This window comes from Podarcis vaucheri (genome assembly GCF_965113315.1).
Source record: "Podarcis vaucheri genome assembly, chromosome: 1".
Lineage (NCBI taxonomy): Eukaryota > Metazoa > Chordata > Lepidosauria > Squamata > Lacertidae > Podarcis > Podarcis vaucheri.
Window position 1 is genome coordinate 78,227,362 of NC_138759.1, and position 13,916 is coordinate 78,241,277.

Sequence of the window (13,916 nt, forward strand, 5' to 3'; positions counted from 1 at the left end):
TATGTACTCCAAATAAACTTCTTAACTTTCAGTATAAGATGCAAGCTTCATCAGTTCACAAAGATCTTTAGTTGTTTTGGTGTGGTCTTTTTTTTAATGCAATGGCTTTTAAATTGCTATATTTGGGTGAGCAGTGACCAATATGCGAACTGGTCCAGTTGACATCTGAGCTATGGGGGTCTGGCATAACAGCTATGGCAGAATTGTGATCATGTGTACTGCTATGCCAGGATTGTGGTCATTATACTTCTGAGGGAAAACAGTGGCTGCTGGTCAAACTGAATGACACATTGAATTGGTGTACATCAGAAAGGCAGATCAGAGTAGTAAAAAAATAAACTGAATGACACAACAGGTGCAAAATGCTAAAATTTTATTAATCATTGAAACTGTTCTCTTTAAGAAACAAATAAAAACAGCAAAAGATAAAGATATCCCTCAACCAGGCATCATTTGACAGATGGTGCTAATACAGAAGAAAATAGTCTATTTTCCAGAAACAAATAAATAGTAATGGTACAACATTAAAAAATAATTCATTGTCCTAGAACAGAATTTATATTATTGATATTTACTACTTTGGTTTAAAAAGTTCTTCATATGACAATTCGGCAAATATATCTATATATCTTATGTTCATTTTGTAAACATTTATATTTTAAAAAATCCAGATCTTCATACAATTAATATGCTGATGATATCATGTAAACAGTCTTCTTCAGCAGCAACCATACTTCATGGGGAGTTTTTTTGTACAAAAATAGATCTACAAATAATATCTGAGTATTATAGCCCCACAGCTATAATGGGTTGAGAGGTTGAAGTTTGTAGAAAAAGGAACTTGGGGAAAAAACACAAAAAAGGCTGACCAAGTTATGAAAGTGAGATCTAACTTTTGCAAAGGAGATAGAGAACAGACCATGTTGACAAATGGAACTGTAATGGAACTGGACTCTATGAGTAGCTCTTTCTGCTCCAAAGTTATGGCTGGCTTGTGCTACTTGGTGGAGGAAATTCTTCTGGGTGTATTAGAAATGCCAGTGTCTGTACCAATGCTTTGTTAATATTGGCATCATAGCTTCACAAGAGTTCAAGCTAAAATCCTTTTTTTGTCTCCCACCCTAACCTTTTATCATGCCAAATACTTTCCTCTCCAAGTTATTTGTAACTGCACAGTGTAGTCTCACAAAGGCCTTGCCCCAAGAAAAGTGTCACCTAGAATTTCTAATTGTTTGGCACCCCAAAGAAAAGAAAATACTTTTCTGTCAAGAGTAGATTTAGAAGAAGAGAAATTCATCTGTATGTTCAAGTTGCTGCCTTGGATACTTTTTATTTCAAAACAGCAAGATTCATTTTAATTTATCTTCTGTTAATTATTGGTGTTGGTCATTTAAAAAATGTCTAGGTCAGTCCTGGCTCCTGTTTTTATTTCTGGCCAAGCTGCTGTTCTTCTTCCTGCTGCTGCTGCTGCTGCTGCTCTTGCTGCTGTTCTTCCTGCTGCTGCTGCTGTTCTTGCTCTCCTGGTGTTGGGCTGGGCTTCACATCACATTGATTGCTCACACACTCACATGAGTCAACATGGATGTATGAATATTCAATGGTGGAGTGATCAGGGCACATCAGTGTCACTTGCCTCTTGCTGGTTTTGGTTTCCTTACAGCATGCACATGTGTGATCCAATGTGTTAGCCTCAGAAGAGTATCTAAGAGAAAACAAAGAAGGCTTTAGCTGCTGCAGAATCAAGTCCACCACTCACACCAACCCGCAGTGCCATCATTCTGCTTTTGTTTGTATTGGAAACAATCAGTCTGACATGGTTCATTTAGAATAGATTGAGTACTGGTGTCTACTTAATTCTATTGCCTGCTGTCACACCTAAGTTTGCATTAGAGATAAATTGAGTTTCTGGGGAAGAATTTTTAAATACTGGGCCTACAAGTACCATTGTTTGAGTAAACAATCACTCTCAATATTATGGCCCACCTCAAACTCCACAACAAACTTATATACAAATGGTAAGATCACAATATAATCTATCACACTGCCTCCATGCTTTGAAAAGTGGGTATATTTCCTGGGCCAATCTCCCTCTATCATACCATTTAACATTAACAAGTCCCTCTGACTTACAACATGGGCTAAACAAAGCTCTGAATAATTACATCTATGATCTTTAGACAGACGGGAGGTACCTCTGGCTAAGAAAATATCTGGTTCCAGAGTCTGATTGTAACAATTTTACATCGTTTACTCCCATATGTGCATTAAAATCCCCTGCAATGATAAACACTGCAGTAGGATATAGTGATTCCAAAGATTCTATATAGTTCTCTAGGTCTATCCAGATAGTATTTACAGTAGTTTTTGTTGTTGTTGTTGTCTTGACAAGAAAGTGAATTGCCTGATGTCACCTGTCAAATGAGTACATAATTGAGCTCAAAAATGAAGTGCTCTGCTTCCCAGCACAATTTTCCATGTCTTGCTAACCTGGACTTCAACTGAATGACCCCTGGACTATTTATTGGGTTTTAGAGTTTTAGAGTTCCCCGGGGGAAGGCAGCAATGCCCACTTTTCTACTTACATTGAAGAACTGCCACAGTGGCCATCGCAGTACCGTAATTCGACAGGTTCAGTAGCTTCACATCCATTATGTCTGATGAGACTTGTGATGTTCTTTGGAATACAATCTCCCGCTGTGAGAGGGGAGAACAACCAAAAACAAAAACCATCATAACTGTGTGCTCACAAATACTGCCTAACAGAAGACTGAGTAGGGTAAGGTGGTGTGTGAGTGCACATGTGCAAACTGTCGAAACTGGCAAGGAAAAATGAATTGTAGGTCCAGGGCTTTTTTTCCAGCCGGAACTCACTGGAACTTGGTTCTTGCACCTCTCAGGTGGGCACTATTGCCATTATAAGAGAACAAGGGAGGCATTCAGGCTGAGTTCTGGCACCTCTTTTTCTAGAAAAATAGCACTGGGTAGGTCCATCATAATAAGAACCCACTTCTTGATGCACTGGAATGTCAGGATGGGAGGAAAGAACATGATAAACTCCTGTACTGATCTAGTCTAATGCCACTAGCATGTTTTGACAAAGATGCCTGTGCTATACATTTGACCACAAAGACTTCTCGCTCCACAGTACTAGTCTCGATGTTCACACCTATGCTGCAAAGGTGCAGAGGAAAATCTTAGCACTTTCTCTCTGCACAGATAATTTATTGGCTCACTTCCTGCCTGACCGTAGCAAATATAGGCAAAAACACAGTCTACTGCAGGGGTGTGGAACTTTTTGTAGAGGGCCTTTTCCCATCAAGCATAATCTGTTGGAACTACATATTGGTGGTAGTGGGCCAGAGTCAAAAGTGGGTAGGGCTTGAGACAAAGGTAAGGGAGGGGCACAGCTTTCCCTTTCTTTCTAACACACTTTTCACTCTCTCTCTCTCCCTTAAACCCTTTCCCCTATTTTTCTCCTCCTTGCCACCCATGTGAAATTAAGTTATGGACCACATGAACTAAGGACGTGCCCAGGTAGTGCCACAGATTGCCCACCCCCTGCTCTCGTACATTGTGGGGGTTTTTGTGTGTGTGCAGGCTTATTTTAACAATTTTGTCATAACTTACGTGGAGGTCCGCACACCTTGCAGCAGCCATCTTCACTCAGTCTCACATTCTCCTGAAAAACCAAAATGGGTTAGATGAATTTACAGATAACCTAAACAATTATTATTCTCTGAACAAATGCAGTTTCTTTGTGGCCATGAGAGACCTTCACCATTGCCAGGATTCCCTGGAAAAGTGTGCACAAAGGCAGGTAAACAATATTTGGGCCCATAGACTCCAAAGCACATTGTCTCCCACAATACAGTTAATACCTTCTATTAATTTCAAGCACTGTAGTTGGGATGCTTGAAGATTTTTACTGGGCTGCATTTTTAAGTACTAATGCAAAGATTAGAACACAGATAGCATTCTTTTTTTGCAGTTTTCTGAATTGTGATGCATTTCTGCACTTAAAAACCATGTAAAATGTATATTTCAGGTTAGAATATGTACAACAATGTTTATGTGCACATTTGGGGTAAACTAATCTCTCAATGAATAATTCATCACCTGTTTATTAGAAGTTATACCTTAAATTTCTTACTGTACACAGCATTGCCAGCTATTATACAATTCTGTGTAGTAATGCTCCTACTCTCTCCTGCTTGGTATTTTGCTTCATCTTATTTACTATCCTTAGTCTGTCTAGGTTCCTTTAGTTTTGATTTATTGTTGTATTATGGTATCATTGAAAATTAATATTTTTTATGAAATGCATACAAAAGTATGTATTTTAAGGGGAAATGTATACAATATTTTGTGGGGGAAATGCATATTTACATGTGTTTAATAATGATGATAATGATAACAACAATAATAATAATCCACTTTTTAAAAAATTCCCTCCCCGCAATAATAATCCACTTGATACAGAATCAGGATGAAACACTTATTAAAGAATACATGTGAAACTGACATGGACCAAAATTAGACTATTTATACAGCCCTAAACAACGATTATATAACTACACGAGCATTTCATTTAGCATTTACAGTATCTAGTGAATCACACTTCTCAGATTGCATTAAATAAAGTAGGGAACTGAAGAGATATATGAACAGGAACTTGATAAGAGCCCAAGTCTGACTCTGTTACTTTAGGCTTGGTTTAGGACCCTTGCCTATCATAATAATTCCAAACTACCTAAACAAACCCATATGATTTATGCATTTTTTTAAAAAAAACATACCCTCATCCAGCTTTCTTAGATAAACCCTGATCTCACTGAGTAGATAATCTAACAGACACAAAGACTTTTGATCATATTGGTAAACTTACAGGTGGGCAGTTAAGTGGAGCGCAGGGTCTTTTGGTAGGGACAGGAATATACTGGTCCTCAACCAATTCACATTCATAAGTTGTGCAGTTGTTTCCTGGATGATGCCAAATCTCCCCAGGCTGAAAAAAGTCAGAGTTATAGTTATGTTATTAGAAGCTGACACGTGATTTTTATGTCCTTCAAAGGGCTTTGATTGTATCACTAAGATAATACAGATAGGGTAAAAAAGCAAAGGAAATTTATGATAAATTTACTATAATAAGGAAAGGTCATTATGAAAACTATGTGGGAAAGAATATAGCTTTCATATTCACAGCTAGGTTTGCTTGCCTCCACTCAGCTCTACTGAGCTACCTTTATCAAACTCTAACAGAACATGTCCTCTGCTTTTGCCATCTGTTTTCATCATTGTGCATACAGTGGTGCCCCACAAGACGAATGCCTCGCAAGACGAAAAACTCGCTAGACGAAAGGGTTTTTCGGTTTTGCGTTGCTTCGCTAGACGAATTTCCCTATGGGCTTGCTTCGCAAGACGAAAACGTCTTGCGTTTTTTTAAAAAAGCCGCTTGAAGAGGCGCAGTTGCGACGGACCGCAAGACGAAAAACATCGCAAGACGAATTATTTTCATCTTGCGAGGCACCACTGTATTACACAGATGAAGGAAGGAAGAAACCCCATGTGGATTTGTTGATACAATTGAGTGCCTTCTTTCATTGCTTCATGGTCTCTGGTTGTCTCAAATGCACAAATACACACATTCTCTCTCTCTCCATGCCTATCTTCATGACAAACTGCACTGTGAAACAGTTTAGCATCACTTTGCTAAATGTGACTTCATTGGCCTCCCTGACACACGGATTTGACCATATATAAACCCTTTAGCTCAGGCACGTGGAGTCGGAATTCTGCCCCCAGATACTCATGACTGCGTTCTGTCAAGAGAAACAGATTGTGTGATCAAATATCTGAAGGCATAGCTTGGTCACGTGTGGCATCTTACTTTCAAGCATTCTCTCTGGAGTGGGATGGGTTCAAGGGGTGGATGACCACATGCTTCCCACACTTTATGGGGAGGGTGGTAGGTCAGTGGCAGAGCTTCAGCCACAGACTCAATCCCATGCATCTCCAAGTAGGGCTGAGGGAGAGCCCTACTTGAAAATTTGGGGGTTTTCCCCTTAAGAAGGTTGGGAGAGAACATAGGCTGAGTGGTACCAAAAAAGGAAAATAAATTCTAGAGAGCCAGTGAGTTTAGACAGTTCTGAGCTAGACAGACCAATGGTCAGACTCGGTAGAAGGCAGTAGAAGGCTCCAGGTTCAATTGCTGGCACCTCTCAGGGATTTCAGGTTGCAAGTCTAAGACTTAGGAGAGTCCTTTCTAATCAGACTAGGCAACAGTGGCTATATTCATTAATAAAGCTACAATAAAAACTACACTTCAAATTAAAATAAGGCATTGGTATCTCCTTCACAGAATGTGGGGAGTCAACGCAACATTGGCTATATGGGCCAACCATCTGATAGGGCAGCTTCTTTTTTCTCCCTTTTTACTATTTTTATATAGCACAAAGTTTCACAAGCCAAAAAGATTTATACTAAAGATTTGCACTCAAAACATCCAGTGGAGCAGAAAAAGGCAATGGTAGGAAAAGATAACTATGGGAATTTAAATGGAGATCTATTAATTATTGCTTCAGTTAATATCATTCATGGCCTCTAGTAAGCTTCCACTCCAAGCATGAGAAACACAAGTATGACAGAACGTGAGATTGCATTGTATGGGTATTCATAAAACATCAGCTACCTTGATAACCTGAACACTGGATCCCTCTTTTATAACACATGCTACCGCTGAGCATTTACCACAGCATTGTCCAGGGATTTCCTTGTATTCTTGGGCCTGTATTTGAGAAAATATGGAAAGAGATTCATAAGATCAAGGAGGTGAAATAGCTAGGTTTGCAGATAAATTCCTGAAAAGCTGGCAATTTACAAAAACAGTTTGTAACACTAACTTACCACTGGGCAGTTTTTGTCACATGCTTGTGACACACATTCCACCGTGTTTATTTGGCTTTCTGGATCTTGCTCAACAGAACATCTGCACGTTTCACAGAGGCCTCTTGGAACAACTGCTCCAGGCTAAAGAAGGGCAGAGGAGAAATGGTCCTAAATAATTCTAAACTGTTTTCATAAATCAGAAATATCACAAATGTATGCAACTGGTCTTCCTCCACCAACAGAAAGCCCATTGACCCAGCATAGGCTTCCATAAGTGTCATGAGCACGGAAGTGATTCAGTGATTCTCTCTCCTGCTATAGCTTCCTGCACCACCTGCCATGTTGTTCTGTGGGGTTCCCCAACCCTCTGAAGCATATTTGGGGCTTGGGAGGGGGGCAAGTGACACACTAGGAGGGGTAAAAACTGTAATTTGCTTTTCTTTCTGTTCTGCTGACAGAAGCACCCACTGGATCATAGAGCTTTCGGTCAGTGAAGGATCACCAATTGGATGCAGCTTCTTCATTTAATCTTGAGTATACAAGCTCATTTAATCCTAAAAATGTTGAAAATGTGTGGATTGTCTTGCTTCATCTAGCTCAGGATTCTTTGAAAGAACCCCAGCAACCAGCAGGCCCCTTTTCAACTTATGAACCAAAGTGTTTTTTTCTTTCTACCGGGATGCACAAATGTTTCCATGAAAGGGGTATATTTATCTATGGGTTGTGGAATGGATTTGGAATTGTTAATCTGGGATGAAAAAGAAATGTAGGGTTTCTAGTCCCTTCCTTTTGATCTGAACTGATAGGCAACTTATTTAAAGGGGGGGGGGAAATTCTGCACCTTAATGCAGGATACACCGAGAATTCTCTTGGATGCTAAAGTATTTCTACTGTGAAAGCTTATAATTCATAGTTTGAATTAAAGGAAGATATGCAGGGTTTTTTTCCAGTAGCATCATAACTTCTAAAAGCTTTTCATGGAGGGCTAAACACACTCACTATTAATCCGCATCAATCAGAGGCACCATCTTCTGAAGCACGTTGAGGGCAAAGATGCAATGTCCTGACATTGCGAGCACAGCATCACACAACATGCTGACATTGTTCCATGCCCAACTCCACCAATATGGGGGCCCGGCCCCCTCAACAACAAAAAGACACTGAGGGGGCCCACAGTGCCTATGGCATCAATCATTTCTGTGCAAATCATTTTCTTAATAAATAATTTTATTTTATTTTTAAAATAATGCTTTATGTATATTTCTTTTTTTATTGGTTTGTGTAATCTAGTTTTGCTTTATTCAGCCGTGGACTGTTTTTGTGAGCAAGTGATTTATACATTTACCGAACAAACAAATTATTGCTTCTAGCATTCATTATTATAAAATGTACTTACTTTGTAGAATATGCCTTCGTCAATACAGCCGGGTATTTTCGCTGTAAAACAGAAAGGTGCAATGGAATGAATCTTAAAATTTTCTTTTCAGTAATAAGAATGGAATATTGCTGTGTACGCTACAGAGTATGCATTTTAAATGCATGTAAAACACATTCTCAGCCACAGGCTCAAATAATTCTGGAAATGGTAATTTGCCAAGGATTCTGGGAATTGTAGCTCTGTGAGAGGTAAACTAATGTTACCAGGATATATAGTGTGTCCAGAACCTTTGAAGGCAAACAAGGAAGTACCAATGTAGCTGTGATTCAAATGGTTTCTTGATGAGTGTGCAATGGGTTCTTCCAGTAGAGTTGTTTGAGGAATTCAGTCTTTTGGGAAGTATAGTACAAACTAACCTGATGTGCACCACTCATACTAATAAACAGATCAGAACTTAACCATCCACCAGATTTTAAACTTCACTGAAAGCCACAATGCAGTTCTCAGTAATTTAAATATTTCAAAATATACATTTAAATACCGTACATATTTTGAGAGAAATATATATCCTAAATAATATATGGTTTGGGAGAAAAATTGTTTAGTAAATGTAAACAGGTATTTAAATTTGAACATTCATGGTGATGGTATGGGTTTATGGGTACACACATGTGAAAGTGATGTGGGCAGGAAGTGGATGGATCCACCCTAATGTCTACTCCAAGTAACCATGCCAGGATCGAGTACACAAGCAGTAAGGATTCAGCTTGAGGTTCTGGAAACCCTACCTTATGCAGGTTTGCAGAAATGTGTGTGTATATGTTACAAAATATCCTCTCCAAAAAGAAAATTTTACAAAATAGCCCCATTGCAAAAGAAGCCCCAACAAAACTGAGACTTGCCAGCAGCAGCTTAATTGACCAGCTTCTCAGCAGATATGAGATATATAACAAATTAAGCATCTGCTTATTCAGAACAATTTCAGGATTCTTGCAACAGGAAATAAAAACAATTGAAGAGGCAAAACGGCCACTGAAATGCCAGTTCATAGCATCGGAGGTGGGGATGGAATATGACTCATCTGGAGGGTGGGGAGTTGTAGAGAGAGAGGAAGAGAGAGGGAAGGGGGAGGGGAGAGAAGTTTCAAATACTCCTCAGAAATGTCATGTTTCAGTTCTTACCACAAATGGCTTGAATGCAGCAATCTCCTGGCAGCTTTTGTTGTTTTAATTCATATCCTACTGGACAGGTCTCAATGGATCCAGGACAGTAACTAGTGTTGCATACTATACAAGGCAAATAATAATAATAAAGCCATAAAAGAAAATCAGGATATTTTCATTATAACAAGAACATACAGGGCATTTTTCAACACTCCAGGTATGTCCAGAGAAACATCTGCTTCTGCGTCTGAAGAAGAGGCGTGGATCTCTACAGGATGTTTTCAGGCTCCAACTCCCAGCCCCTGTGGCCAATGGAGATGCAGTCTAATAACAGCTGGAGGGCCACAGGTTGCCCAACTCTGCCCACCAGCACTCCTGTAGTATGGATAGATTAGCCACTATGATTTGTAGTACAGGGCTTCAGTCCAATTGTAGGACCTCCTGTGGTGTAACTAATGGGAATTTACCTAAGTGAAAAAGGTACCCATTTGGAAGTGGTTGCTTTGAGCTATTCACAATGGATTGCATCCGACATTGCAGAAGCAGAAGGAAATTAAGCATAATGGACCTTTCCCTTTTGCCTCCTCCCTCTTCAGTCCCCCGTACCCACACAAGCCTCTTAAGCCAACAGGCTGAGAAGTGATAGCCTCTTCTACTAGACAGCATGGGATATGTTGGGTAGTCACCTTGAAACTCCCAGGAGAAAGGATAGGGTATGTATGTATGTATGTATGTATGTATGTATGTATGTATAAAGAAGATTATGTCATTTGCAGTTTCAGTAGGAGGAAAGAATCACCCAAAAATGGGCAGAGAAAACTAACATTGGTACAAGATTTCTCCAACTGATTCTGGGCATTTCCACCCTCTCACTCAGATAACATTGCCCATAGTATTTAGCAATCCCCCCACCATCAGCCCTGGAAAAAGGCTTTTTAGGAGGATGCAGGAGGTAGAAAGGAAGGGAAGGGGAAGATCGGTCGTGTGAGCTGTCTTCCGCTCATGCAGCACCGGATTGAAGCATGATATATTTTGTTTCAAACAGGCAAGAGATTGTACTTACCACATTTCATCTGAGGACAGCATTTATCTTCAGGTGTTGTGACACTGACAGGCACAAAGCCTTCAAATTCACAGCGTTCTGGGACAGGTGTTGCACATATCTTTGGTGTACACTGCACTTTAAGAGTATATTTTTCACAAGTACACTCCTGGCAGTTGCTGATCCAGCTTGCTCCAGGCTGCAAAAAAATAATTTTAAAAATTGTATTTAAAAGAAAATAAGATACATCATCCCTAAATTTGCCTTGTCAGAGATCATGTCAGAAAGAGTGCCATCAACATATATCAAGGCTGTAAATACTTAGCTGAATAATCAGTTTAATTACTTACTCAATTATTTTTTTACAAAAAGGGTGCCTCCAATTAATCGGCTGCTTAAAGCCATAATAATTATTGTACAATCGGGGGGGGGACCATAGATGCATCTTAAAAGAGGCACTCTGTACTGGGTGAGACCCCTCACCTTCTGTTCTACTCAATTCACTACATCATAGTTGTAGCGCCCCCTAGGCTTGGCACCCAGCACAGGGGAACCAGTTGTGCTGCCCTGAATTGGCCTCTGCTCCCAACACCTTCTGAGGTGACCCATCCACATTTCATGAAGTACATATTTTTAGTTACCTCTTTGGGCATCCCGTCTGGTCCAGTACAACCTGAAAGAAATGTAATAACAGAGATTTTTTGCACTGCTGTTCCTAAAGAGTCCTGGAGCAAATTTAGCTATCTGAGCAAACAGGCCACAGCGCCATCTGACATTGTTATCTGGGTCAAAGGGCAGTGAAAAGGTGCTGGGACTGTGAGGTGCTGCCGAGACTGAACTGTACCAGAAAGAACAACAAAAGTTCTTGTGGTGCCTTAAAGACTAAACAACTCTGTGGAGGAGTTCAACATAGTGCTAGTTAAGTCAGCACAAGCATTTCTTGACTCCTTCAGAGCCAGATGCAGGGTTGCATGGAGGGAGGAGAAACAGGGAATGCCCTGCTGCATTGGTGGAAGACCTTGCGCAGGCTTCTGCTAGCATGGCTCATTCGTTGAATCCTGCCTGTTATTTATAATTATTTAAGCTGCTGCAAGACTCTTCGGCTATTTTTGTTGCAACAGACTAACATGACTATCCCTCTGGAAGTTGTGGGCATGAAAGTTGCATCTACAATAGCCGGGGATGTCATGTTTGAAGGATACATGGAAATTCCTCATTGTATCAAGACTCCATTTCCTTCTGAAACTCGTGCAAGGTGACCACTGATCACATAGCATTCTCTTGAGCGATTATTACTGCTTATTGAGTTACTCCTGTTGTTTCTGGAAATCACTTTCTCTTGGGTTTCTAAGGGTGCTTCTGTCTCCCTGCTGAGGCTACCTAGATTAGGCTGACCTGAATTGCAGCTGAGGAACCCTCCACTCCATATAGTGTTGCTGCAGTGTGGTACTCTCTTCTGTCCTTGAAACAAAAACACTTACCACATTGTTCTACACAGATATCAATGTAGGAGTTGAAGAGCTTGGTTCCAGGAGCACAGAAGCAACCTTCAACTATGCCAGTGCCATTATGCTGACTAGCCCTGCTGCAGAAAGAAAGCATGGGTTACGGTCATACAGCACCCTTTTGCATTGTGAAAATTCAGTCTGTGCCTTGAATCATCAGCACTGTTAAGAGCGTGATGACTCTGAACTGAGTTCAAATCCAGCATGCTATTGTCTACATAACACTGGCTCCAACAACTGGAGTGAAACAGACCTAAACAGAGATTCCATTCTTTCCTTACCTATTATCACATGTGGGAGGGTTGATAGGGCCACATGGGTCATATACTTTGCCTTCAGGACAGCTGTATGCTAAACATGGTGAGAAAAATAAACCAAGGTGAACATAAAGACATACTTTGATACACTTTACATTTACAGCTTCTGCAGCTACAGTATGACTTTCCCCACACTCTTTCTCTCATTTTACTGGTAGTTAATGGCATGGGAGGGTCTCTTTGTTAAAAAGAAGCAAACGGAAACCAACACCCTAAAGTTCTAGCCACATTTCAACATGTTTAGTTGCCATATATTCTGCTTCTATTCATATAATTGTTTTTATTAGATATGCTTCCTGTAAACATGATGGCACATTCCTGTGATCCTAAAGACAGAACACTATACTTAAATGAACCAGAAGGGCCCAGACTCTAGATCTCATTTGGACATCTGCCCTCTTAAAGCCTCAGTAAATGTATAGCTGAAGAGGTTCTCAAAGGCTGAGAATGTCCTCTCATCTTTCTGTATTTTAGTCATTAAACTACAATTCCCTAAGATGGATCTATTTACAAAAATAAAACTGACACATGCAAAGTATTTAATGAACAAGGCTCCCATGGCTGTATAATTTGTGGAGAAACTGTGGCATTGATTAACACTCCAGTACTTACGGCATGAACCATTAGTCTTCGCTCTCCAGTCAATGCAAACACCTTTAGAGGCACAGAGTGAAGCATATATCTCTAAGCCTGAACACTGCATGGTGGTATTGACTATGTGGCAAGAATCAAAGGAGCAACCTTGGTGGAAGGGCTTTGGAGGTATGATTTGATGGCAGTCAGAGAAGACTCTGTAAAAAAAAATATCACAAAGACATGATAATCAGGGAAGACTCCGTAAAAGATATCATAAACACTTGACATGAACATACATTTTTGAATATGACTGTTTTCACTTCTGGGATTTGAAGAGCTGGAAAACAGGATTTTTGAAAAAGGTTTCTCAGGACTGAATGTTCATCATGGTATAGAATTTCACACACATGAAATTCAGCTTTCACTAATTTCAATTATATTCACAACAGAATTGTAGCTTTCTGGAAGAAAGATGTGGTATGGTGCAAAACAAGTCTGCTTTAAATGCACAGCAAATGAGTTGGTTGCATCAAAGGTCTCCCAGGAGCCTTTAAAAAAAAAGGGTTGTCGCAAACTAACTTTCAAACAAAGTTTCACAAGCCAAATTTCCAATAACAGCAACAAGAATATTATAACTTAGGGTTGCCATACACCCAGAATTTCCCAGATATAGCTGGGATTCGGTCAACAACGTTTGTATCCAAATTTTCACTTTTTGAAATATGGCAACCCTATTATAACTGTAAATTGAGTTTTTTCAGTGAATTTGTGGGTTTGATATGCAGGCTTGAAGAAATGTGAAGCTAGATGTGTTAAGACACCCTCCGCCCCGCAGACCTTTATAGTAAGAGGTAGGGCTGTCTAGAACTTGAGCTAAAGGGCCTTTTATATAGCTGTGCTCTTGTACAGAGAAATCCTATGCATGTTGGCTCAGAACTACATCCCACTCTATTCAGTAGAGCTGACCCCGAGAAAGTTGTGCATCAGACTTTAACATTATTTCCCCTTCTCCTTCCATAGGATACTTTTATTATATTATCTAAGCAGGAA

The 13,916-nt window shown here is 40.0% G+C and overlaps 1 protein-coding gene across 2 annotated transcripts in view; it reads right to left on the bottom strand.

Annotated features, from left to right (window-relative positions):
• Positions 1 to 356: 356 nt before the first annotated feature.
• The window catches only part of LOC309540490 (mucin-5AC-like), a 60,852-nt gene continuing 47,292 nt past the window's right edge, over positions 357 to 13,916 (bottom strand). For both annotated transcript variants that reach the window (XM_082237391.1, XM_082237390.1), the window contains 13 exons: positions 12,903 to 13,081; positions 12,255 to 12,324; positions 11,950 to 12,053; positions 11,110 to 11,141; positions 10,490 to 10,667; positions 9,445 to 9,549; positions 8,282 to 8,322; positions 6,904 to 7,026; positions 6,689 to 6,784; positions 4,886 to 5,005; positions 3,628 to 3,679; positions 2,583 to 2,694; positions 357 to 1,702 (listed from right to left, as the gene is read on the bottom strand). In XM_082237391.1, the coding sequence (XP_082093517.1) occupies positions 1,426 to 1,702; positions 2,583 to 2,694; positions 3,628 to 3,679; positions 4,886 to 5,005; positions 6,689 to 6,784; positions 6,904 to 7,026; positions 8,282 to 8,322; positions 9,445 to 9,549; positions 10,490 to 10,667; positions 11,110 to 11,141; positions 11,950 to 12,053; positions 12,255 to 12,324; positions 12,903 to 13,081 (1,489 nt within the window). In that variant the 3' untranslated portion in view covers positions 357 to 1,425. The remainder of the gene's footprint in view (positions 1,703 to 2,582; positions 2,695 to 3,627; positions 3,680 to 4,885; positions 5,006 to 6,688; positions 6,785 to 6,903; positions 7,027 to 8,281; positions 8,323 to 9,444; positions 9,550 to 10,489; positions 10,668 to 11,109; positions 11,142 to 11,949; positions 12,054 to 12,254; positions 12,325 to 12,902; positions 13,082 to 13,916) is intronic.